This window comes from Leptonotus elevatus, chromosome 3 (assembly GCF_054856555.1).
Source record: "Leptonotus elevatus isolate MCC_2025b chromosome 3, RoL_Lele_1.0, whole genome shotgun sequence".
NCBI classification, from domain to species: domain Eukaryota; kingdom Metazoa; phylum Chordata; class Actinopteri; order Syngnathiformes; family Syngnathidae; genus Leptonotus; species Leptonotus elevatus.
The window spans coordinates 26556168-26582536 of NC_141241.1; the positions used below are offsets into that span (position 1 = coordinate 26556168).

The 26369-nt window shown below is 38.6% G+C and overlaps 1 protein-coding gene across 2 annotated transcripts; it reads left to right on the forward strand.

Annotated features, from left to right (window-relative positions):
• Positions 1-25650, forward strand: LOC147178037 (aggrecan core protein-like). Of its 2 annotated transcripts, XM_086071115.1 has the most exons (19): positions 1-149; positions 7754-7843; positions 7949-8040; positions 10611-10902; positions 12834-13008; positions 13085-13212; positions 13325-13618; positions 15127-15429; positions 15545-15719; positions 15790-15917; positions 18058-18348; positions 18415-18513; positions 18594-19907; positions 20861-20974; positions 21979-22137; positions 22225-22307; positions 22521-22665; positions 22736-22918; positions 22994-25650. In XM_086071115.1, exons 2-19 carry the CDS (start codon positions 7756-7758, stop codon positions 23071-23073), a joined length of 4143 nt encoding a protein of 1380 aa, XP_085927241.1. In that variant the 5' UTR covers positions 1-149; positions 7754-7755; the 3' UTR covers positions 23074-25650. The 2 variants fall into 2 exon arrangements, with proteins under 2 accessions (XP_085927241.1, XP_085927242.1); XM_086071116.1 differs by lacking the exon at positions 20861-20974.
• The last annotated feature ends 719 nt before the right edge of the window (positions 25651-26369 follow it).

Here is a 26369-nt window from a genome sequence, read left to right on the forward strand (position 1 = left end):
AGCCACTGTTTCTCTTTCGTCTGCACACAGTCAAGCATCCTGAGATTGCAGCTATTAATAACGTGGATATTCTTAATAACAATTTAGCTATAACACAGTACTTGTGAGGCAAAGACAGACTTAGAGCTGAGAAAATTTTTCTTCAACAGGTATGTAATTCCTCTTTTTGAGTTGTGCTTCTTATATTATTTTATGGAGAAATTAATACAATGCAAAGGACTAGGACACATTCAGTTGACATTTACATTTAAATATATAATTTTGCAAATAATGGAACACAAGTAGACACTTGGCGTCCCTCACAGGATGAACAAAGACAGAAAATCCCTGTTTCAATTAAATATTTTTAAAGAGTATCTGTACTGTAATTTGTACTGTTTGACATAAAAATACATTTAATGTTACCGGAATATCACATCAGAGTTAAAATAACTGTTAAAAAAAAAACTACAGTGCAATACATATTGTGATTATAGGTTACTATGCCAATACCGTATTGTACTCCAATCCTTGAATTGTTTATACTTGTAAAAGTGTCTTGATTGTTTAATTTCCAGTCACATTTAATTTCATTTTATTAATGGAAGTAAAATGGAAGCAACTTCTAATGTAGACAACACTGTTGAAAACTATAACGCATGTGGTCACATGACCAAAGTGCCTCATGTAGTAAGAACCTCTTGAGGATCAAAGCCCCGTCGTGGCTCCATCTTGGCCAACAACTCCTCCCAACATGTCTTATAGTTTTTCAAGTCTCCTGCCTGAATGTCAGCAGTGTTGTAAAAGGATGGAAAGGACCAACTTTGTTTATGTAAGTCCTGATGTCATCAGAGCTCCAATAATACAGACTTCAGGAAGAACAAACCGGGTCTTATGGGCCTACTCACTCTGGGAGTGGACCATGCCACAGAATATGAATGAGGCCAGTGTGAAGTGTGCCACCAGTGCGGCTCACACACAATTCAGTACTGAATGAAGTGTCAATTAGACCAAAGGCCACATCTCAGTCCTGGACAGACACTCCCTCCAGGTTTTAAACACGGTTTTGAAGGACCCTCTATGTGTTTCACACTAGCTCAAACATAAGCAGTTATATAGCTAAAATACAAAACCCTGGGTGACATCCAGGTTACAACGTACTGTCAGGTTTAAAAGTTAAAGATAAATGGAAATGTTTTCGGTAAGCCTACCAACCTGAACAAGTACAGAATATAGGACAACTAGTTTGCAGTGATAAATTTTTGACCCTGGAGAACCCACGGGGTCAAATTTGGCCCCTATAAATTCTGCTACTCAAATAACAAAGACCTTCTTTCTTTTTTTTTTTACAAATTTAACTTCAAAAGTCCAGAGTGCCACTTCTGACCCCTGCACGGGGTCATCTAGTGGATGAATATTGCACTTACATGAGCCAGAGTGGTGGTGACAAGATGGCTGGCAACATGCCAATTTTGTTGAGCTGGAAATCAATCCAAACAAAACCATCTTCTCAGCAAACCATCAGATGGTAAAATTGTGTTTTTTTTGTTAATCTATTTCATATCATGTTGCAGAATGCCTAGGAGTATGTTTTATATATATATTTTGATAAATTAGCAACTCTGAGCTAGTTTAAAAAAAAGGGTTAAAATTGAAAAAAACATATATTTTGGTATTCAGTGAACTTATAGCAGTCATTTAATGTATAATTCATAATTTTCCAAAGAACAAAAGGGTTCTTTTGTTCTCCAGGGTTAAATTGTTAAAATGACAAATGGCGGCACGGTGGGTGACTGGTTAAGCACGTCCGCCTCACAGTGCAGAGGACGTGAGATCGAGTCCGGGCTTCGACCTTCTTGGGTGGAGTTTGCATGTTCTCCCCGTCCTTGCGTGGATTTTTTCCAGGTACTCCGGTTTGCTCCCACATTCTAAAGACATGCATGTCAGGTTAATTGAACACTCCAAGTTGTCCATAGGTGTGGTTGTGAGTGTGGATGGTTGTTCGTCTCTGTGTGCCTTGCGATTAGCTAGCTACCAGTTCAGGGTGTACCCTGCCTACTTCCCTAAGGCAGCTGGGATAGGCTCCAGCACCCCTGCGACCCTTGTGAGCACAAGCGGTTAAGAAAATGCATGGATGGAAAGTGACCCCCCCAAAAAATTTATAAATTAAATTAAAAAATATATATATTACAGTATTGTACTTAAATGTGCATGTCTGCACAATGCACATTAATTATATGTGCAGTTTTCTTATAATTTGATAAATAACGGTAAAAAAAAACTTTGAAAAAGAAATAAAATCTATTTTAGCAATTTCTTTCATGACGCATTGGTTTTATATGTGTAAACATCTCCCTTGCTGAAATTGACAGAGCAAATGATGCACTGTAATAAATTAACAGTATAATTTACAAGAAATAACTGGCAAAAAAGATGTTAGCTAATTCTTGTAAAATCTCATTTAATTACTGTGAAAATCTATAACAGTATATATATATATATATATATATATATATATATATATATATATAGTAAAGTATTTACTGTATATAAATTGCGGTTACTTACTGTATTTACTTTTTTTTTTAAGAAAACAGCAATTCACTGTAGTCCAGTTTACAACTGTTTCAAATATTCTAATAAATAATACAGTATGTCGTAAAATCCATCCATCAATTTTCTTAAATCCTATGTGTTGCACAATTTATGTGTGTGCACTTCAAACACTGCGGATACATCATGCGCTACTATTTTCATTATAACATAATAATATTAATGTGTGTTGTTAGGCCCATCACCACACTTTCAACCATGCTTGCGTTTTCCGTCTGATGTCCAAAAACGGCTTGCTTTGCTTAAAAAAAAACAAGTTTTCCTTCATAAAAAACCAAGGACTACTCTAAGTATTCACATTCAAGAGACTAAAATCTGAGAATTTGATATTTTCAAAATCCTAATTTAAAATGATTCAAAAGCTCTTCACTTTCTTTACCTTTGTGCGCAGTAAGCAGCAGTTTGTTGGCAAAAACAATATTCTAGTGGATTTTGTGTTGAATGACAATAAAGCATAAGCAGTCGGGTAATTAAATGCTCAGTGGCAACAGCTGTGATTTAACCCGAGTTTGACAGTTTGGCCACTGCAGAGAGCAGCAGTTGAATGAGAGAAGATGAGAAGCTGTTCATAACAATTTTAACAATATGTCCCCCTCCCCCACTTCTAAAATGGTGGATTCTCATCTGATATTATGCAGCATTTTATCCTTCAATGTTTTTTTTTATTTTTTAAAAGAAATGTGTTTAGCATTTTAACTTTATGACAGTATTTACTATTGTAATTACCGGTAGTCGTGTTCAAACCATTGATTCTCAACTGTTGGGTAGAAATTGGGCAGTGGACCTGTTTTTGGGTGGGTCAGCTACCTCTAGTAAAAAATTACATGTACCGGTATCCTTATTTTAATTCTTCTGTAACGTACAGAGGAGTACCAAGATCCCAAATGGAACATATTAGGTAAATCACATCTGGACTAGACCCTATCTTTCCTAAAATGTAGAAATTGATTAATTAATGGATGGATGGATTGAAGTTTGGGATTTGCAGTTTGTTGGAGTTCATCTTTGGTGCAGCTCGTCGTTCGCCAAATCAGGATCGTTAGCAGGCTTTGGCAAAGCTTGCTGATTAGCTGATCATTAGATTCAGCTGTGCTGCAGGAGGGAAACATGGAAAACAGGCTGGATAGGGGCTCTCGAGGACCGAACTTGAGCACCCCTGCTATAGACCTCCTGCCTGGCATTTGGAAACTCAGCATCCTTCTCCCAATATACTGACTACCTCTCCTCTGAAAATTTTTAAACCATCTCAGTCTGGCCTCTCTGACTTTATCTCCAAAGCCTCTAACATGTGCTGTCCCTCTGATGTACTCATTCCTGATTCTATCCATCTAGGTCACTCTCAAAGAGAACCTCAGCATCTTCATCTCTGCCACCTCCAGCTCTGCCTCCTGTCTTTTCCTCAGTGGCACTGTCTCCAGACCAAACAACATTGCTGGTCTCACCACAGTTTTTTAAACCTTTCCTTTCATTTGAGCTGAAACTCTTCTATCACACATCACACCTGACACTTTTCTCCACCCGTTCCAGCCTGCCTGCACACGCTTCTTCACTTCTTTTCCACACTCTCCATTGCTCTGGACTGTTGACCCTAAATACTAAATACTCCTCCACCTTCTTGGTCTCTTCTCCCTGTAACCTCACTCTTCCACTTGGGTCCCTCTCATTCACACACAGACACTGCGTCTTGCTACGGCTAACCATCATTCCCCTCCTTTCCAGGGCAAACCTCAATGCCTCTAGCTTCTCCTCCACCTGTTCCCTGCTCTCACTACAGATCACAATGTCATCTGCAAGCATCTTATTCCATGGAGATTCCTGTCTAACCTCGTCTGTCATCCTGTTCATTACCATAGCGAACAAGAAGGGTCTCAGAGCTGATCCCTGATGTAGTCCCACCTCCACTTTGAACTACTCCGTCACACCTACAGAGTTGTGCTCACCACTGTCTTACAGTCCTCATACATGTCCTGCACCACTTGAACATACTTATCTGCCACTTCAGACTTCCTCATACAAAACCACAGTCCCTCTCTGGGCACCCTGTCATAAGCTTTCTACAGATCTACAAAGACACAATGCAGCTTCTTCTGACCTTCTCTGTACTTCTCTATCAACATATTTAAAGCAAATACTGAAACTGTGGTACTCTTTTTTGGCATGAAACCATACTGCTGCTCACAAATGTTCACCTCTGCCCTCAGTCTAGCTTTAACTACTCTTTCCCATAGCTTCAGTGTGTGGATCATCAGCTTTATTCCTCTGTAGTTGCCACAACTCTGCACGTCTCCCTTGTTCTTAAAAATGGGCACCAGCACACTTCTCCTCCATTCCTCAGGCAATCTTTTCACTATCTAAGATCCTGTTGAACAACCCAGTCAGAAATTCTACTGCTACCTATCCTAGACACTTCCATACCTCCACAGGTATATCATCAAGACCGAGTGCCTTTCCACTCTTCATCCTCTTCAATGCCCTTCTCACTTCATGCTTACTAATCTTTGCTACTTTCTGGTCCACAAGAGTCACCTCTTCTACGCTTTGTTGTCTCTCATTTTCCTCATTCATCAACTCTTCAAAGTACTTTTTTCATCTTCCCGTCACACTATAGGCATCTGTCAACACACTTCCATCCCTATCCTTTATTACCCTAACCTGTTGCACGTCCTTCCCATCTCTGTCTCTTTGCCTTGCCAACCTCAATATATCAGTCTCTCCCTCCTTACTGTCCAACCTAGCATACAAGTCATCGTAAGCCCCTTGTTTGGCCTTTGCCATTTCTACTTTCACCTTGCGCAGCATTTCTCTGTACTCCTTTCAACTTTCTTCAGTCCTCTGTGTCCCACTTCTTCTTAGCTAACCTCTTTCTGTGGATCCACTTCTGCACCTCCTCATTCCACCACCAAGTCTCCTTGTCCCCTTTCCTTCCAGATGACACACCAAGGACTGTCCTACCTGTGTCCCTGATCACATTTGCTATAGTTGTCCAGTCATCTGGAAGCGCCTCCTGACCATCCAGAGCCCGTCTCAACTCCTTCCTGAAAGTCATACAACACTCCACTTCCACCATTTTGTCCTCTGCTCTGCCTTTGCTGTCTTTGTCTTCCTCACCACCAGAGTCATCCTACACACTACCATCCTATGCTGTCTGGCTACACTCTCACCTACCACTACTTTACAGTCGCTGATCTCCTTCAGTTTACACCGTCTACACAAGATGTAGTCTACTTGTGTACTTCTACCTCCACTCTTGTAGGTCACCTTATGTTTCTGCCTCTTCTGGAATAAAGTATTTAGGACAGCCATTTCCATTCTTTGGCAAAGTCAACCACCATCTGTCCTTCTGCGTTCCTCTCCTGGATACCAAACTTGCCCATCACCTCCTCATCACATCTGCTTCCTGCACCAACATGTCCATTGAAGTCTGCACCAATGACAACTCTCTCACTTCTAGGGATGCTCTGCATCATTTCATCAAGGTCCAACCAAAAGTTTTCAAAACTTCTAGCATTGCTCCCTTTCCACCTGGTTTCTTGAACACATAGTATGTCCACCTTCCTTCTCTGCATCATGTCAACCAGCTCTCTACCTTTTCCTGTCATAGTTCCAACATTCAAAGTCCCTACTCTCAGTCCTAGTCTCTTGGTGTTCCTTTTCTCTTTCTTCCTACAAACACACCTTTCTCCTCTCCTTCGACCAACAGTAGTCCAGTTTCCACCGGCACCCTGTAGGTCAACAGCACCGATGGCGGTCGTTGTTAACCCGGGCCTCGACCGATCCGGTATGGAAGTCATATATTTGATTTGCATGTTTTATTTGGCCAAAGTTTTACGTTGGATGCCCTTCCTGACACAACCCTCTGTATTTATCCGGGCTTAGGACAGGAACAAGAAGACACTGGATAGACCCTATTGATCACTAATCAGCTATAGGCAAATGCAGACAAACAAGCATGCATTTGCACGAGGGCTGGGAATAATCGATATTGAATCAATTTTCCTTTTTCAAGCCTGATGTTGATTCATAAATCCATTAATTGATTATTTTAATATCTATTTTTCCCCCATAAATCCGTGAGAAAACATATATATTTTTATATATCTTACTGTTTTCTTGAAATTTACTCTTCACATCAATTCAAAAGTATTTTCTTACATTAATGAAAGCCCTGACTTATATATTTTAAATCTATTAATCTTTTAAATTTATTATACTTTACATTTACAATTATTGAATTACAATTATGAACATATTTTCATTTCATCCTTACTGATGTCAATGTTTGTGTAGCACTTAAGTGATCATAATAAGTGTTACTTTCATTAATAAACTAAATTATTTAAACAGTTACTACCGCCAGAGGACGTGAGATCGAGTCCGGGCTTCGGCCTTCCTGGGTGGAGTTTGCATGTTCTCCCCGTGCTTGCATGGGTTTTCTCCGGGTACTCCGGTTTCCTCCCACATTCCAAAGACATGCATGGCAGGTTAATTGAACACTCCAACACTGCGACCCTTGTGAGGACAAGCGGTTAAGAAAATGGATGGATGGAAGTCACTACCTCCGCAAAATTTAATTAGGTATTTAGTGTTTGTGGAATTGTTATAATGTCCTTGATATGTAAGAAGTATTGATGTTCTATAATTAATTGATATCGGATTGAAGTGAAGTGAATTGAATTGAATCGGAAAACAAAATCAAAATTGAATCAAACTGAACTCTTGTGAATCGAAATTGAATCGATTCTGGATATAGGAATCGATACCCAGCCCTATATAACGGATTAAATAATGGCTCCCTGTGAGCATTTTTGTTTTGTGTTCAATTAAACAGGCACAGACCACATACACTTTGTGAGTGAATTGATATGAGATCAATATTATTTTAGTGTTTATACATTTATAACATTTGTGTTTGTTGTTCCGTGATATTCTTATGAAATGTAAAATGGACGTTTTGGCTTAATAAAGGATGGCTAACATTCAATGACCAAATGATTCTCACCGCTCCCTAAGCAGAAGGGTCAAATGCAGAGAACAAATTGAACCTTACAGTGTGTGTGGCAATCAGTGGTACCTTTACCTCACTATATACTGTAAATGAAGCAATTTTTTTTGTTCTGTGTGCCGATGTCACATTTAATTCAAACATTTTCTCTCTTTTCAGATATGATCAGGTGGGCTGTTCATTTTTGTGTTTGTTTAAATGTCATCTCAGCATCATTTGATTTCATGTATGATGACAGCTCTTTCCTAGGTAAGAAAGGCTTTCACAATTTGAAAACTTTCAGTTCATTTACTTTTAAAAATTGTAATTATTGGGTATACTTCCTACTACATCGTATGTGGTTTCCTTAAACAGACCCAGTAGACGTGCTGAATGTGAGCATACCGCTACAAGAACCACAACGGCCGCTACTTGGAGGCACATTAATACTTCCATGCTTCTTTGAGGTGTGTGTGTGTGTGTGTGTGTTTTTTAAGTCTGTTTAAAACTATTGTATATGAAAAGTGGTCTCTCTTTTCCCCAGATTATGATATGAAGACATAATATGTTGTTATAAATAATGTCCTATAGTTTTACTTCACATAATTAGGTTGAGCTGTGTCTATGTACCACACTTTACTTTACACAAGCAACCATGAGGCAAGTAATTGTTGCTTTTTGGATGACTAAGCAGTCCTAAATTGTCCCTCATGTTGTCCAGAAACGCAAACTGACGTGGCGACAGTGGTGTAGTCCAGGATATACATGGGTATACGGAGTACACCCACTTCTTTTTCAGTCAGTATTGAGTATACCCACTTCTAAATCCCTCCTGATGCACACCAGGGTCTACCCTCCTCTGCCTCTAATTGGGTGGTCCCCCCTGCCTACACTGATTAGATTGGCTAACTTTTGACATGAGGAGTGATGAGCCAATCGAAGGCAGAGTAGGGTGGGGTCATGTCAGGGAAAACAATAATTCAAATGCGCCGCCGAGCCACAATGGTGACCCAGAAATTTAACTCTGGTGAACTGATTTGCCCTTGTACACGGGATACTTGATCGCGATGTGGGTTTGATTCCTAGGGTAGACGCTGCAGGTTACACACTAACTACATGCTCTGGTTACGTTTTATGATAGCTATAGGCTGGTACTTGATTTTTAAGTACCGGTAAACTAAAATACAAGAATTGGGACAAATAGTTTAAGATTCAGCACAAAATAAGACTAAGTCTAAGTTTTTCACTAATGTTCATTGTTCAATGTTCACTAAATATTGTAATTTGTATTATAATGTAATATAATAATAATAATAATATTATTATTATTATTTATTTTTTTCTTCTGAGAGCTCAGTGTTGTTCATTCGGTAATTTTACCGATTTGACATTGCTCTCTTTTTTATTTATTTTTATTTTTATTTTGTATGTGGGTGAGTGTGTGTGTGTGTGTGCATGTGTGCGTGCGTGTGAGTTTGTACTCATTAGTTCACCTAAAACCTATTAAAAATCCCATACTGTTCACCTAAACCGAATACTTCAGAATCCAGCTAGAGTCGTGAGGTTGTCAGGAGACCCGAGGAAGGATCAAAGAAAAGAAAGGAAAGTGAAATCCAGCACCACCAGACATTACCTACTACCCACCGGGTTACCAACCAGAGTCTTTCACCACCCGCAGAAACATCTAAATTCCAACAAATTAGGGAGACCTCAAGAGACCAAAGGAGAGACTGAGGAAAGGAAAGAAGGATAGATGAAGCAGAGTGCGATCCACAGACATCCACCCAGCCCCTCGTACCCCCCCCCCCCCAACCAAGCCGCTGACCCCACCCCCACCAACCGCCAGCCCCCTAGACCCCGACCCCCAAACCCCCCAGGGACCCCGAGGCATCGTTGCCGGAGAGGGGCCGGACAGCGGAGCGGAGAGGGCAACCGCGCCCACCCCACCTCCAGCCGCGTGGAGGGACGGGACACCGGGGGCAGAAGGGGAGATGGGGGCAATATTATAATATTATGATAAATACATTAGTTCAGGCTGCTTGTGTTACCAAACTGTTTTTAAGTCATTCAAACCCAGAAACTTATAAATGTGTTTTTTAATACGTTGTCCTGCACTTTCAAAAAACTATTTATACGTGTTTAAAAAATATTTTTTTTTTATGCTAGAGCATACAGAAGGCTTTGATACATGACCTGAAGAGGTCACTTAAAACAATGTTAGTTAACACAAAAAACGGCCAGCAGGTGGCATCAAAGTATAAGAGATCAGCCAGGGTCATGTTGCAACAAGCTCTTTTTCCCAGTGTTTTCAACAGGTTTATGAATAATGATGAAATTGAGCTATATTCTAATGCTAATTGCTGCAAAATGGAAACAGATAGAATTTTTTTCCCGATGAAAGAAGAGACTCTAATCTTTCTTTTGGTAGGTTCTATGTTTTTATAGCAATTGAACAGAATATTCTGTGGACCTTGCAAAATCAGTCAAAATCCAGCAAAACAGCCGCAAGCGAAGGGGGTTGCTTCAGTGAAAATGGCTGGGAGTGAATGAGTTAACAAGTCGTGATAATTGTATTATTGTGAGCAAGTACAAATGACAGATTTTTAATTCTTACATGTCACCGTTTCTAAAAGAGGAAATTTTTCTGGACTACTTTATAAAAAAAAATGTTATCATTTAAATGGCGAAAATTGAAAGTATACCCACTTCTCCAGGGACAACTACACCACTGCATGGCGTATATTGATTATTTCATTTTTTTCTCTCTGGGATTTACACTTTTACGGAAGAGGATTAGGGCTAGTGAAGTGGAAAAAAAGGTTGGCTTTATTCTGAGAATTCAGACTTTAAAGTGAGAATTCTGACTTTAATCTCAGAATTTTGACTTTAATCTCAGAATTCTGAGAATGAAGTGAGAATCCTGCCAATTCTTTTTTCCTCCACTTCACTGGCCCTAATCCTCTTCCGTAAATTTTGAACACTTGAGAGATTTTTGTTTTCAAAAAGAGAACAATGGATTTTTCTCTTTTTAATATAGGACCACACTGTTCCAGACCCTGGAGCAACCAACATCGCTCCACTTTCTCATCGCATCAAATGGAGCCTCATTATTAAAGAAAAGGTCTCAACTATTTTAGTTGCTTTGGAGGGAGAAGTGCGCATCAACAAGAGCTACCAGGACAGGGTTTATCTGGTGGGCTACCCTTTGACTCCGACAGATGCGAGTATCGAGATATCTCAGCTAAGGTCCAGTGACTCTGGAGTCTACCGCTGTGAGGTTCAACATGGTATTGAGGACAATCATGATGATGTACATGTGAATGTTCAAGGTAGGTTAAATGTGAAAAGTATGTTTTTGTCAGTGTTTTTTCTTCCAGTCTTCGGAAGACCATAGGCAGTTCAGTGATCACTAGCTCCTTCCTATCTCCTCAGTCACATAGTCCTGAGAACAGCCCTAGATTGAAGCAAAATCATATTCATGTTTCCAGTCGGTATTTTCTTTTCTTTTTTTTCTTCTAAGACCTCAGTATTGTTCAGTCGGTATTTTCTAATGCATACGTTCATATTTATAAATGTTTTACTTACACGCAGAATGAATAGCTGCACAAAAAAGAAGCAACCTTCTTGACTATCCACTAGTGTGCACTGACATTTTACAAACTGTTATGCTCAGTATGGTATTAAAAAAAAAAAATCTGTATAAAATGTTCGTTGTTAATAGAAACCATCAATATGTTATATTTACGTTTTGTATTTACTTAATTCCATACTAAAGTTGTTCTCTTGAACCCAGTATTTCAAACATAGTCCACCGAGATTAAACCTGGCGGATTATATTAAATCCAGATCTGATCCACACTCACAGAAATATTTAAGACTAACTTTTAAGATTTATGTAATTATTTACATAACAAATTCCCACGTCCTTTTTTTTTAAAGATAATTTTAATACAAACCTATTAAATGAACCTTATATAATACATATTCATTAATGTAATAAAGCCTAATTATTTAAAATGCATAATCCTCGGGTTTATGTATTTAGTATTAATAAAGTATAATTACTTTTTTTTCTTTTACGTTTTTGGGATGTCTGCATTTAGTTTCATCCCAAAAGCATAAAAATGTAAAACATGGGGAAAAAATGGACATAAGTGTTTTTCACAAAGCAATATATTTATCGTGTATAGGTAACCTGATTATTATGCAATTCAAACAATATACTTTATGTTTTTAAAATAAATACTCATATTATTATTAATTTAGAGTAATCATACTTTCATAACACTAAATACATAAACCTGAGGATTATGCATTTAAAATAAATAGGATTTATTAGACTAATGAATAAAATGTATCGTATAAGGTGTATTTGGTATGTTTGTGTTAAAATTAAAGTTAATGGTAATTTCTCATGTAAAAAAAATTACAAAAATCTTAAATTGGTTTTAGATATTTATGTGAGTGCAAAATAGGGAATTTCAAACCACATTTAATCTTGATAATTCAAATCCAGATTTGGAACTCCAATCCTGCCGTTAATCCAGATTTGAGCCCATGTTGGGTATTTCAAATTTTTTATTTCAGCCCCAAACTTTCCTCAATTTGATCCTGAAAAATAGCATTAATTAATCCCACTTTGAGGTAGGATTACACCGTCATCCGTTATATTAGTTTCACATATACTCATCAATAAATAAAGTATCTCTTGCATTTCCTGGAATTAATAGTGCTGAAAAGAGATATTCTTGATAAATTAAACCTCCTTATATACTTTTTTTTAAACAGAAAAAAAAAATCCACAAATGTAAAAATAAAATAAATAAATAAATCTAAATAACACACATAAAAAGAAGAAATTGCTTTAACCCAAAATTTAACAGTAACAAAACATAAAGGTGAAGTCAACCCCAAAATTTTCTTAACAATTGTCTAAAACACAACATTCAGATGAATATTGTGTTTGCCCCAGAGCAACCGTGATGTCATTTTCATTGGACAGCAAGTGGTAAAATGAACACCTCGCATTTGGTATATTGGCTTATCAAAGCCTTCCTAGAAGCGGGGTGATCCTAGGGGAAGGATGGATTTGGAAATCTCAAACCAAGAGGATCAGGATTATTCTTGATCCAATCTAGCAAATTTGAAATACTACAGTGGATCAGGAAAATGTGATTTGGAAACCTGGATCAGTTTAATCTGGATTTAAAGTTTTGAATACTGGGCTCTGAAGAATATATATATTTTTTTGTTACTCCAGGTATTGTTTTCCACTATCGGCCCATTATTGGTCGCTATATGATGACCTATGAAAAGGCAAGAGATGCATGCATCCAGAACAGTGCAGTCGTGGCTTCACCTGAACAACTCCAAGCAGCTTTTGATGATGGATACCACCAGTGTGATGCTGGCTGGCTTTCTGATCAGACAGTGAGGTTGGTTTATTCTATAACTGAATATGAATTTCTATAGCCTTCCTATGCTATATTGTCTCATCTTGTCTTCAAATAGGTACCCAATTCATCATGTTCGCGTCAATTGTTATGGTGATAAAGAAAAGGTACCTGGAGTTAGAACATATGGAGTTAGACAACTCAATGAGACTTATGACGTGTACTGCTTTGCTGAGAAAATGACAGGTTTGTATAAATCTGCATGAGTACAATGATCTTTGCCATACATCCTAGTTTGGTGCACTTTAGAAGCAATATCACTTGTAACTCTAAAAAGCTTTTTTTCTGTCTTTTACAGGCCGAGTTTTCCACACTACATCAGCAGAAAAGTTCACTTTCGCTGAGGCTGTGCTGGCATGTTCCACAAAAGGGGCCATACTGGCCACTACAGGCCAACTGTACTTGGCCTGGCAGGGGGGGATGGACATCTGCAATGCTGGTTGGCTGGCCGACAGAAGCGTACGCTACCCCATCAACATTCGGCGGCCACAATGTGGAGGGGGTCTTCTGGGGGTGCGGACTGTTTACCTCCACACAAATCAGACAGGATATCCTCTTCTTGAGACTCACTATGATGCCTTCTGCTACACAGGTAACATAATTTACGCCAAAAGCTTGTTTAAGTACATCAGAGAGGCCTGTTGTTGGCAGTCTAGAGTTTTTAAAATGATACGTGATACACGGCAAAATCGCCAGTGTTAAATTAACACTGAGAGTGTTAAATCTAAGCCTAGAAAAGTGTTTATATGTGTACACACAAATTAGAGTAAATCTGACACTTTTCAAATTGTTACTTCTTTCACACTTAACCAGTGTTACTCCAATACAGTATAGTGTTAAAAATCTACACTGGTAAACACTAAGTAGTGTTGAAATTACTCTACACTAGTGTCAGTGTTAAACATTTAATTCTGCCTCAGAAGATGAATTGCAAGCTGAATGTGATCTTCAAAGTTGAGGCTGATTTCATCTGTTGAGAGGTCAAACTTCCAAAACTTTTAAAGGATTAAAATCTCGGACGATGGCCTTACCTGCGATTGGAATTTACTTTTCACTGATATTTTAACAGTTTCTGAACATTTTAGGTTCACATCTTTTTTTTTGAAAGATGCAAATATCAAAACTTTAAACCCCTTTTTCTCAAAACTAGGGATTTCAACCTTCCAACATTAAAATTGCTGTAAGTTAGTACATTTTTTAGGTACGTCCATGCATTATATACTATTTTAAAGGGAATTAATTGCAGCATTTGAATATATCAATATCTCAATTTGGATTTTTTTGGGCACATGAGGACCCTTTTGCCAAAGCTGGTTACATTTTGACTACTGATGACATGGCATCAGGAGCAATTGGGGCTCAGTATCTTAAGCTTAAGGGTATTTTGGCATAGTCACACTGGTCTGGGATCAAACCCACGCTCGGGAGACAACCACTCTTCCACTGATCCACGCCACAACAATAACAACAATGGGATGTATGGCTATTGAAATGTTGACAGCGTGCTGGAATTTTGGAAAGTTTCTCTTTCACCAGAAAAGAGGGTGTGGTCAATTTAATACTCAAGGTAGTGCTATTTAGGTTACACCCAACAGCCACCCCAACAGTCAAGGAAATTTACTCTGACAGTGTAACTTTTTATCCTAACAGTGTTAAAATAACACTGCTTACTGCATATTTGATTAAACACTGTAAATTTAACACTGATTGATTTGCTGTGTACACTTATTAAAAAAAAAAAAAACGAAAGAAAGAAAAAGAAAATCATACAGATATTGGTCATTTCTTCCTAAATAGTCATGTTGTATCTTGTTCTCTACAGCGCACATTGATATTTTGTCAGCAGTGTGCTGTTAATTATTCAGAGGTGGCAAATCCAGGTCAAGAAAGTAAAAAACCCTGCCACAGTTTGGCTTTAGCCCCTTGTGCTAGCTAGCTAGCTCTCTAGCAGGTATTGGAGCACCCGGGGAGCTAGCTCGGGAGCCCGCTAGCTAGCACCTGGGGCTACAGCCAAACTGTGGCAGGGTTTTTACTTTTTGGACCTAGATTTGCCACCTCTGGTATTTGGATTTGATCAATTTAGTCATATATCACCCACAGAGTTCCCTGATGATGAAGGTTCTGGTATAGCAGAGGAAGGAAGCGGCGTATTGAGTGTTACCCCAGTGATGCAGAGCCAAGAAGTTTTCTTTGGAAAGCAAACAACCAAGAGTGTAGTGGCTGGAGAGGAAGAGACCCAACAACCTACGCTCGTAGACTTTACTTATACACCGAGTCCCAGTGAACTACCGCTACCTCAACCACCTAACATCACAGACCTTCCCACTGAAATGATACAGCAGGTCACTTTGCCATCCAGCCTTTGCAGGGAGCAGGGCAAAGTGGTTGTGATACCGCCAACTGGTAAGTGATTTATATTCTGATATAGGATAACTCACATCCAACTGAATGGTTAGGATGTGGTAGAATGGTCCCATTGTGCTTTATAATCCTTACTGATTGATCTTTTTGCACAAAGGTGTGGTCTTTCATTATCGCTCATGGTCTGGCCGCTATGCCTTCACCTTTACTGATGCCCAGCTGGCTTGTCAGAGTGTTGGTGCATCCATTGCGACCCCTGAGCAGCTGCATTTGGCATATGAAGCGGGATATCACCAGTGTGATGCAGGATGGCTGATGGACCAGACAGTCAGGTATTCCTGAAATGTATCTGTATTTTCAGAGACACTCAAATTATTTTTGAATGCTTATGGTTGCTTCAAGGTACCCCATTGTTTCACCTCAAGAAAAGTGTGCTGGAAATTTAGGAGATCAACCTGGAGTTTGGTCCTACGGTCTGAGGCCAGCGAATGAACAGTATGATGCTTATTGCTACATTGATGGGCTTAAAGGTAGGGGAAAATTATCAGTATTGAAATTAGCTTTCTACTAAATTGCCAGAAATAGACAGAAAGACACCAAGATTTGAACACCAAAAACTTATCAGCATACTCTATGAGGATGAGACGAGATGCTTTGTACCAGATTTAGCAAATGCTAATTTCCATTTGCAGCATCTTGGCAAGTAAAAAAATAAAATAAAATTCAGGAGTGATGACAAAAAAACCCCAGTACATTAATGTATAAATTCATAAAATTTTAACAAGGCATTAAAGTAGCACTAAGGAACTTTTCAACCTTAATAAAATATTTTCATAATTCTTTTGATGAAACATCGACTTAAAACTAGTTGAATGGTACCTTTGCCATGGCCTGGGGGGTCTTTATCATTTTTACTGGCACTGAGCAGTTTTGAGGAGGATGGTAGGAACACTGCCACACAAAAAAACTACAAATGTGCTGACTGCTTTATGGCATACGTCACTTCCCCCTTTCCCCATTCGTTACAAAGACAAAGTCAATTTAAATGTCGACGCACGAGTATCGCTTTCCTGGCAGAAGCTGCAAAACAACTGAAAAGTTTTGTCTGAGGAGACAAAGAATAAGGGATGAAAGAACAGTCAAAGATCAACGTTGGCCTGGTTTTCACTCGCTGCCCTGATCTAAAAAATTACGCAAAGCGCTTGTCCTCATGGGAAATCTGGTCTTCCTTCAGGCATAACATTACAACTTTTGTCCATATGGCGTCGCCATAATCAACATAAACTGAAAGTTCCTTAGTGTTGCGTTAACAGCTAATGATAACAAGGCAGATAGGAGTCATTTTTATTTTTATGAGTTAACTACTTAAGATTAAATGACAGTTTATTCCATCGCTGAATGGCCTCAAAAGAAAAAGGTAGATTGACCAAAGCGCTGAGCCAGGTTTAGAGATTTATTCTCATTTGCTTATCAAGAGATTTACTTATTTAATCATAATCACCATCTTACTTGCCTTTGAATGAAAGGATGCAGAATTATGACAAAAAGATTTTATTCATGTAGGTCTTATGTCGTGACCAAGTCACACAGATAGAGCTGTAGTTGTGTGCAGTTGGTTAATATTGTCAAGTATGAGGTATGCGGATCCCAAAAACGCAGACACAAATAAACTGCTTACAAAATGTATTTACATAAAAGAAAACTGCTAACAATTGCAAAATGGAAACATAAATGGCAAGGGGCAAAAATTAACAGAAAGCACATGCAACAACGCAGAAACAAATTAAACAATAACAAAAAATGCTTGCAAAAAAGAGTAAGGACAATGAAACCATAAAATGTAACCAAAAAAAAGTCAGAGGAATCAAGACAAGGTAAAGCGAAGCAATGTATGGAGGATTGGAGTCAAGACTAACAATTGGTACACGGAGGTGAGCGAGCAAATAGTCTGACATCAACAAGTAGTTTCAGCTGCCCCTTTAAAGGAGCTGATTCCTAACCAGCGGCAGGTGCGTTCCAACAGGTTACACCCACCATCACTTAAGCTGCACTAAAAAAACACACACGCACAAGACAGACAGCATAGACTTGACAAATATGAGTACTTCACAGCAAAAGCCATAACAAAAATAATACTCACAGGAAAAGCATGTAAAACAAGCACATTTAGTTTCCATGATCAGAAAAGTGCCAAGAATGGGGCAGCATGGCTCAGTGGTAGAGAGGCTGTCTCCCATCCGCGAGGTTGTGGGTTTGATCCTCACCCCTGGTGACCATGTTGTCCTTGAGCAAGACACTGAACCCTGATTTTCTCCCAGGGGGCTTGGCAGCAGCCAACCACTGGTGTATAATGTATGTGTGTGAATGGGTGAATGTGAGGCTGGAATTCTAAAGCGCTTTAGGCACCATATGGTGTAGCTATATAAAAAGCGGTCCATTTACCAAGAATAAAAAATTGCATTAAACCTGTATGATTGTGTATGAAAAAGGCAATAATGTCACAACTATGTTCTTTCATACAATTTTTGGTCCACAACTATTTTTTTCTGTGCACAGTGACAATTCATCCTTGGATTGAACATTAACCGTGGCACACTGACAGTCTGTTTATTCAGTGTCAAATGTTTTGACATCATCCAACATCCTTAAATGTCCTCAACTGCTTCTTAGGTCAGGTTTTCCATGTGGGCTCTGACGAGGGTTTCACTTATGATGAGGCGGCTACTCGCTGTCTTGAGCAGAATGCCAGCCTGGCCACCCCAGGAGAACTCCACGCAGCCTGGAAACAGGGTTTTGACAAGTGTCGTGCTGGCTGGCTCACAGATCGCAGTGTCCGTTATCCCATTACTAACCCTCGTGCTGAGTGTGGAGCAGGAAAGTCAGGAGTACACACTCTTTACACTCATCCAAACCAGACACGCCCTGATATCCATGAAAGATTTGATGCATATTGTTTCAGAGGTAAATACTCACATTATGTCTGTGTTAATAATGCATTACTGTTTGACTACTGATGTATTTTTACAGCTGACATTTTATTAATTGCAAATGAAACTGGACTGAACATCACACATATCCAGGATGTCCTTTCAAACTTAACATCTATCACAGAATTAGTGAGACATGGTAAGTACTATTACAATCATGACTTACCTTCCTTTTATTTATCACTTATGCATCTCACTCTTGTTCGTATGTCTCTTTAGTGGTTACACCAATTGTCACACCCATACCGGTGGAATCTTCAGGCTCTGGTTCAGGTTCAACAAATTTTGGATCAGGGCCTTCTATTGATAATACCTCTGGAGAGCTGTCTGGGTCTGGTGACCAGGTTATCTCTGGAGATCTGTCTGGCTCTGGAAGTCTATCTGGTTCTGTAAACCAGGAGACTTCTGGAGACCTGTCCGGCTTTGGAGACACAGAGGGCAGTAGTAGTGCTGACCTGCTTTATGGGACATCAGGTGTTACCAGTGCTGATTCTTCTGGGTCAGTGATCAGTGGCGAACAAGTAATCACTACTGTTTTGTTTTCTAAGAGTGACAGCAATCTATCAGGAGACAACGCCATTTCAGAGAGTTTCCAAAAAGCAAAAGAGGCGGGCACAGAAATTCTTATAAATATAAATTCTTCAGAAATAGGTTCAGGTATGATTAGTGGAATTGGAGACTTAGTTGGATCTGGGATTGATACTGGTCTTAGCTTTACAGAGAGTGTTTTTCTCACGGAAATTTCGGAGGGAAATGGTCAGTTCTCTGGTATGCCATCTGGTCTTACAAACAGTCCGGACTTTTCGGGTTTTAGCGGCCTCCCATCAGGGCTCTCCTCTTCAGATGGAGATGCTAAAATTTTGCTGATAGATAGTGAATTTATTGACAAATCTGTAACAATTACCCAAAAGGAGCAAGAGCTTGGAGGGGGACTATTTGTTTTCAGTGGCTCCAGTGACAGTTATGGGATGCTCAGTCATGATCTCAGCGGCTCAGCTTCTGGAAGTGGTTCTAGGTTATTTTCAGGTGTGACCTTTGATGTGTCAGGGGTCACTGACTTAACAGAGTCATCATTTGTGGAGGAAGAAGCCTCTGGCATTGTACTCTACAACTCTGGAGAGGCTAGCGATGAGCATGTGCCTGGGTCTGGAATGTCTGGAGAAGGTGACAATGTTACTTTGACTGGGGTTGTTTTAAACAGTGTGTCTAGAAACCTTACGGAGTCTGAGAAGATTCAACAAGAGAAAGTAGAATACAGTCGGAAAGAAATCGGCAGCAGTGACAGTGGCTACCTCAATGAGAGTAGTGATGTCAACATGTCAATTTATTCAGAAACTCAGTCTGGAGAGCCATCACAGGTTGTTCCATTACCATCCACTCAGTGGGAATTAATAGAGACGACCACACCGACTGATATTCCAAAGAGCTCATCTCATGCGCTTGCCTCTAAGCTTGCCCCAGCTGGACTCTCTGCTCTTCCCAATGTTGTCCCACCTGTTAATGGAAGTCTTGAAGATGCTGAACATAATCAGGGTATGTTAACCAATTCATCAGACATTTCATTGCAATGTTTTTTTTGTTTTTGTAATGATCGGATATTATCACGAGGGTATCATTCTCAACTGCACCAAATTTGTGTGATCTGGTTCTTTTTGTGGCTGGCTGCACAAAATATTGTATACATCAGAGTTATGCAGTTCATTAGTTCCCTTAAGATACAGTAATTGCAACTATCTGACACTCAACCATGTAAACCAAACCCCTGCGGTGCTGCCCTGTGCCGTATTGAAAAGGGGTTTGCCATCTGCCATGGTAAGTCCCAATGTCAATTTACTACACTACACTTGATCAAAAATGGGTTTAACTGACGTGTTTGCTCATGTTCCACTACGGGTATGCATGCAATGTGTTTTGTGATGGTGGCAACTATTTCTGAAACATACTTTAATTGGCAGATTAAGATGAAAACATCGTCTCTTTCTGCTTTTTGAATGTTTTGTTTTGTATGCCTGTTTGTGCATCATGTCCTGTTTGTTGGATATTGTTGGCTGTTAGGATGTTGATCAAATATGTATTGGCTTTGCTCTGATATTACTATCCATGTGCAACTTTCTTCTTCATCTCTGATGTTATTTTGATGTCTGCAGTACCCACACATTAGCTTTGCTTTGCTGTGTGCATGCTTAGAATGGGGACACATGCTTATTGACAATACATGAATTCTCTCGTTCTGAATTTGTTGCAACAATCTGATTCTGCATTGCAAATATTGTTTTGTATATACGCTTTTTAAAGTAAAATCGGCTTTTGGTAAACACAACTTTAGAAAAAAACCATAAAATAACATGATTGATTCAATATTTAATATGCAAATGTGGTTCAGGAAGTTGCAGCAACTTCACTATCGTCATAAAAACTAACTTTCCACCCTTGCTGCCAATACCTTACTAAAAACAGTAGTATTGCTCACCCACATTTTTTTGCAGAATTAGATGTTTGCCACTCCAATCCATGTGCCAATGGAGCCACCTGTGTGGAGAATGCAGACTTTTACAAATGCTTATGCCTGCCAAGCTACGGAGGGGAGCGCTGTGAGATTGGTATGAGTTGAGCTTCTGCTGATAGACACTAACAACAGCTTAGGCCCTAGACAAACATGAAGTATACTCACTGCTGTGCTAAGTCATCAAGAGCTGGTTACATAGATAGAAGAGTAGTAGTATAATAATAGTAGTAGTAGTAGTAGTAGATCAGTGATGTCATTGAGCAGCCCTATCACCAAGTGTACCACTGTTATCTGCACAATGATTCACTGTTGAAAGCTTTGAGCAGTTAATTGAATTTTCTTGATTATTCAACATAGGCAGGCACTACCAATGTAGACATGTTTTCCAACCCAGATCGGAATTCATAGATTATTTGTATAACATTTGTTTTCACATTGTGGTGATGTACTTCTGCCATTAATAGAACATGCAAATGATTCACAATTCACATAAGCATTTGAATCTGATACAAAATGGGTACTAAAATTACTGCACCAATAGGCCGCTACACATTTATATACATAAAACATGATCAGACAAACTACGGCTAAATCCCTAAAGTTAAAGTCTGCTAAAAAACAATGTCCACAAACTCAACAACTCGCTACCATATGAACTTTGAATGAAATACTGTACAGAAAAACTACTGTATATGGGTTGATAGAAGTATTAAAGCTGCTGAATGCAGAAAATTGAATTTCGAATCACTACTGCCACGTGTGACCAAAAAATGAAACAGCACACTCCCTTCTCATGTACACGATGCACACGAGGGCGAGAAATTTGAACCAGAATCCCCTCTGAAAACTATTGTTCAGAGACTTGCAGGAATACCAACTTTGAACAGTAAAAATGTTAATCTGCTTATTAAAAGATGTTTGTGTCATAAACGGTAAAATAAAAAGGCTATTGTAAAGATATTTTTGGGCAAATTGCTACAAGGATGATACCATGATTCATCACCCTACATGATCAAATGTAGGGTGCTGCTTACCATCATGGCTTGCACATTTGTTTTCCAACCCATTTATCATCCTCCCTTGATTTTGTGGCTGCAGATGAGCAGCAGTGTGAAAAGGGTTGGACTAAGTTTCAGGGGAACTGTTACCTGCACTTCAGTGATCGAGAGACGTGGCTGGATGCCGAGCAGCGCTGCCGGAATCTGAATGCACATCTGGTCAGCATCGTAACACCAGAGGAGCAACACTTTGCCAATTGTGAGTACCTGCCTATAAGATACGTTCATGTAAAATGTAAAGGTTAAAGACTGAGTACACCCCCCCCCTTTTTTTTTTACCCAATAGCAAATGCACAAGCCTATCAGTGGATCGGACTAAATGACAAGACAGTAGAAAAGGACTTCCGCTGGACAGATGGGACTCTGCTGGTGAGTGACTGATCATAATTTAGCAGATGAAATACACTTACTGAATTGTTATCCCAACATTATCCATGAGTAGAACAAAAGTTTAATCTTACTATTGTAGATCAGAGGTATCTTTAACATTTGTTGATGTCCTGACAATAATTAAAACTATGATGACTATGATACCAAGCCCTTGACTGTAACTATACTGCATGTATATTTTTGGGCCGACAGCAATATGAAAACTGGAAGCCAAATCAACCAGATAATTACTTTCACTCTGGAGAAGACTGTGTGGTGATGATCTGGCATGACAAGGGCCAGTGGAATGATGTGCCTTGCAACTACCATCTACCGTTTACCTGCAAAAAAGGCCCAGGTATGTCAGCTCACATCTTAATCGTTGTCCATTTCTTCCTGGTTCTGTATATCATTCTCCCCCCTCTCAGTGTCTTGTGGTGCCCCTCCAATGGTGGAGAATGCGCACATGTTTGGTAACGGAAGGGAGGAATACCCCATCAACTCAATCATCCGGTATCAGTGCAACCCAGGATTTCGACAGCGCCACCTACCAGTGGTTCACTGTACAGCAGATGGACAGTGGGAGAAACCCCAGGTGGAGTGTACTGATGGTGAGTGAAGTTTGGAGAGAAACCTCACTTTCATTTTTCCGGAATGTGTTAATAAAAAGCATAATCTGTCTGCAGTGAAAGCAAGACAAAGCATGCACAAGAGAGGCAACAGCAGTCCAGTTGAATCATCGACCACCACCAGCAACTTCCATTAGTAAAAAAAAAAAAAAGTAGACAAATACTTATAAGTATATTTACAGCACTCAAAAATGCGTTTTAATATATTTTTATGATGTAATGTATTTTTAAACAACTTTAAGATTTAAAGACATGTTTCTATACCACAGATCCATAAAGAAATAGTCCTCTATGAGACTTACATAAATCTTGATTAGTGTTCGTTGTGGTAAAGTGATTACTGTTATCAGGCACAAGATTCAAAGCACTCACAGCAATTTCTGTTAGATAATTTGCTGTAAATCTGCACTGCTTTTTTTATTCTCAGCAAAAACTTTTGAGAGAAATTTTAAATTTATACATTCCAAAACGATGGTATATATTATGTGATAACACTCGGAGGGAAGGTAGAAGCTGATAGGCGCAGTCACAGTTAAAAAGTCAGGGTTGTTTGTACTGTTAAGTTATTAACATTGTTTTTTAGTTTTAAATTATATTTTAGCCGTTGTAGATGTAGGTATAATTTTCTTAACTCAGTATGGCTGAATGAATAGAAATATATTCTTATCTGTGTTACTTTCATGAGAAAGAGCAACGGGTCTGTCTATTCATTCGTTATCTAATGGGAGGGCCGGGATTCTGCTGTGTCGGAAGGGAGTCAGGCTTATTGTTATTGTATTTTTTCTAATCTGATTTATACCCATGGGAACGGATTCTCTTGTATTCATTCAGTTGTAACCAGGTGTGTTGTGGGCTGACTTTTTTATGAACCCTCTTTTGAATAAATAATGATGTGGGCTGGAGAGAAGACACACATTTGAACAGAGCACTGCTTGGGTGACTTCAATTGTGTGATCAGAAGCTTCTGGTAATTATTCACCTTTGCAAAGGGACTTCTTCACCAGGATCTCACCATTCAGTTAATTGAACACGCAAAGAGTACAATACTTAATATTGTCTACTCTAACAGTACTCATGTATGGATTGGCGTGCATGATTTAGGAAAAGCTTTAACATTTTAAACTCCAAGTCGAGGAAACTTACAAATTAATTTATAATGCAGATTACTTCTAAATTCTACAACCGTTATATTGTTTATGTCATCCATAATTACAGTGATTTTATTTAGTTTGACAGTGTACACAAGACAATACTGGTAAATATTTTAAATGACCGAAGCTAACAAAATAACTAAACATGTATACACATGACTTTCACAGTGAGTGTACCGCACTGAGCCAGTAATTACCTTTTTTTTATTTTTATGTTGACCGGACTGAGTCTTTCTTTTTAAAGATGTGTTTATTCACTCTTGCCTTCCACATGGCTGTGCAGGGCACAGCGCCTCTGTGTCGTGAGATGGTAAATTAACCTGTTGTCTGTTTCATGTTTGTAATTTAAAGGAGACATTTTTTTTTTTTTACAATTTAAAACAATTTCCGTGTGTCATAATTACAAGCCTGTGACATGCGTTTGTCAAAATACCCCAAGGAGTAAGAGTTACAGTTCATTTTGATCCCTATTATTCATACCTTGCTGAAATTAGCCTTTAAGGCCCCCTGCTCATCCCAGTGAGTGTTTACGAAAAGGCAAGCGGAAAGAAAAAAAGTGCAGCCCTACATCATCAAGCTGCCAAATTACACCCGTCCACAACTTTGCGTGTATGTGCCAGTTATCAGAAATTAAACTGTTAGCTAACGCTCATCTTGGATAATGCTACAGCTCTGCTTCTCTTTTTTCTTTGACATAATAGTTAGCCCACACCCTGAAAATGGTGACTCCTTGCCCAGACTAGCAGCCAAGTAATTGTTGTGGGTTTTTTGTACAAGCAATTTATAATTTAGTGACACTGTTACAACCTAAATCATAGTTCTTCCAAATTCAGAAATGTGCTCACAGACACGTTTTCGGAACTGGCAGCTCATAATAGATTTACTTGGCTGTTTATGCTCACACTTGATGGGTGAGAATTAAGGTACTCTAGAGACCTTGTATACAATAGGGATGTAATCCAAACATCACGACACGATATTATCACAATATGAAGGTAATGATACGATAATTATCACAATATTATGGCGAGGTTGACGATATAAAAAAAAGTCACAATATTGTAAAAAAAAAATCAAGCTCATACTAAAAAAAAGCACAACATTCTGCTTTTTTACATAACAGCAATACATATAAACAACCTACAATCTCTAGTAGCACTTGATATTGAGGCACATACTTGTTAATGCACGCACATATTGAGTTCCTCCACATATTGACTTGGTTCACAAGCATATTATGTTCCTCTTCATCTGACCATTAGCATGGATTTTAAACATAGAAGGGCAAAAACATGCCTTGTGAAAATTCATCTGCACAAAAAAAAAAAAATAGCCACCACAGGGTGCTAGAAATGCACAAATGGAAATCAACCTGACTTTTTGAACAGATGTGCTGCTTTTAATATTGTGACATGACGACAACGATATATTGTGGCAGTTTTAATATTGCGATATCACGATATTGCCGTTATCGTTACATCCCTAGAATGCCGTCATCGTTAAATCCCTAGAATTGAAATGTAAAATTTCTATACTATGGCCCAATCTCTTATGACAATAACAATTGCCTGATTTATTTTAACAATGATTGCCTTTATTTTTGCACTGTCCTGTTTCTTTTTTCTTTTCTTTTTTTTCTTTTGTTTTGGGGGCTGTGCCCTCTCTATATAATGTCATGTATGTTAAGATTAATATTGTATCGACGTTGTGCATATCTACTAAAACAGTTGTAACCATTCCTTTAAAAAAAATAAAACTGGCTGCTTGCTTCACAATTTTTGTTATAGCTATTTAATTTTAGGACTGTTCTAGGAATGTCAGGCGATTAAAATGTTTAATCGTAATTAATTGAATGACTTCAATAGTTAACTCATGATTAATCGCAAATTTTATACCTGTTCTAAATGTACAATGAAATGTACAACAATCCCCCCCACCTAAGTTTTCATACTCTTGTTAACATAAAAGTGGAAACAATTTTTAACTAATAGAAATATGGCTGCATCTTTTAGTCACTGATTTAGTAATTTAATAATAATTCATAAAATGTTGTTAAAATGAAAAAGATGTACTGTACTGTAAAAAAAATTGTGATATTGATTTGTTTTGAGGTAATTTTTTATATTATTTTTTATATTATATTAAGAGCTATATAATCATTAGCATGAAGTAACTTGTGAAATTCTACACATATATAAAATTGTTAAATACAACTTGACCCCAGTCTCCACAAATATATGCATTATTATTAAATTGATTGCTGCTAAATTTTGATGTGGACG

Coding starts and splice junctions, on each gene's coding strand:
- LOC147178037 (XM_086071115.1), top strand. CDS start 7,756: ATGATCAGGTGGGCTGTTCATTTTTGTGTTTGTTTAAATGTCATCTCA. Junction 7,844..7,948: donor TGATGACAGCTCTTTCCTAG/GTAAGAAAGGCT, acceptor TTCCTTAAACAG/ACCCAGTAGACGTGCTGAAT. Junction 18,349..18,414: donor TGATGCATATTGTTTCAGAG/GTAAATACTCAC, acceptor GTATTTTTACAG/CTGACATTTTATTAATTGCA.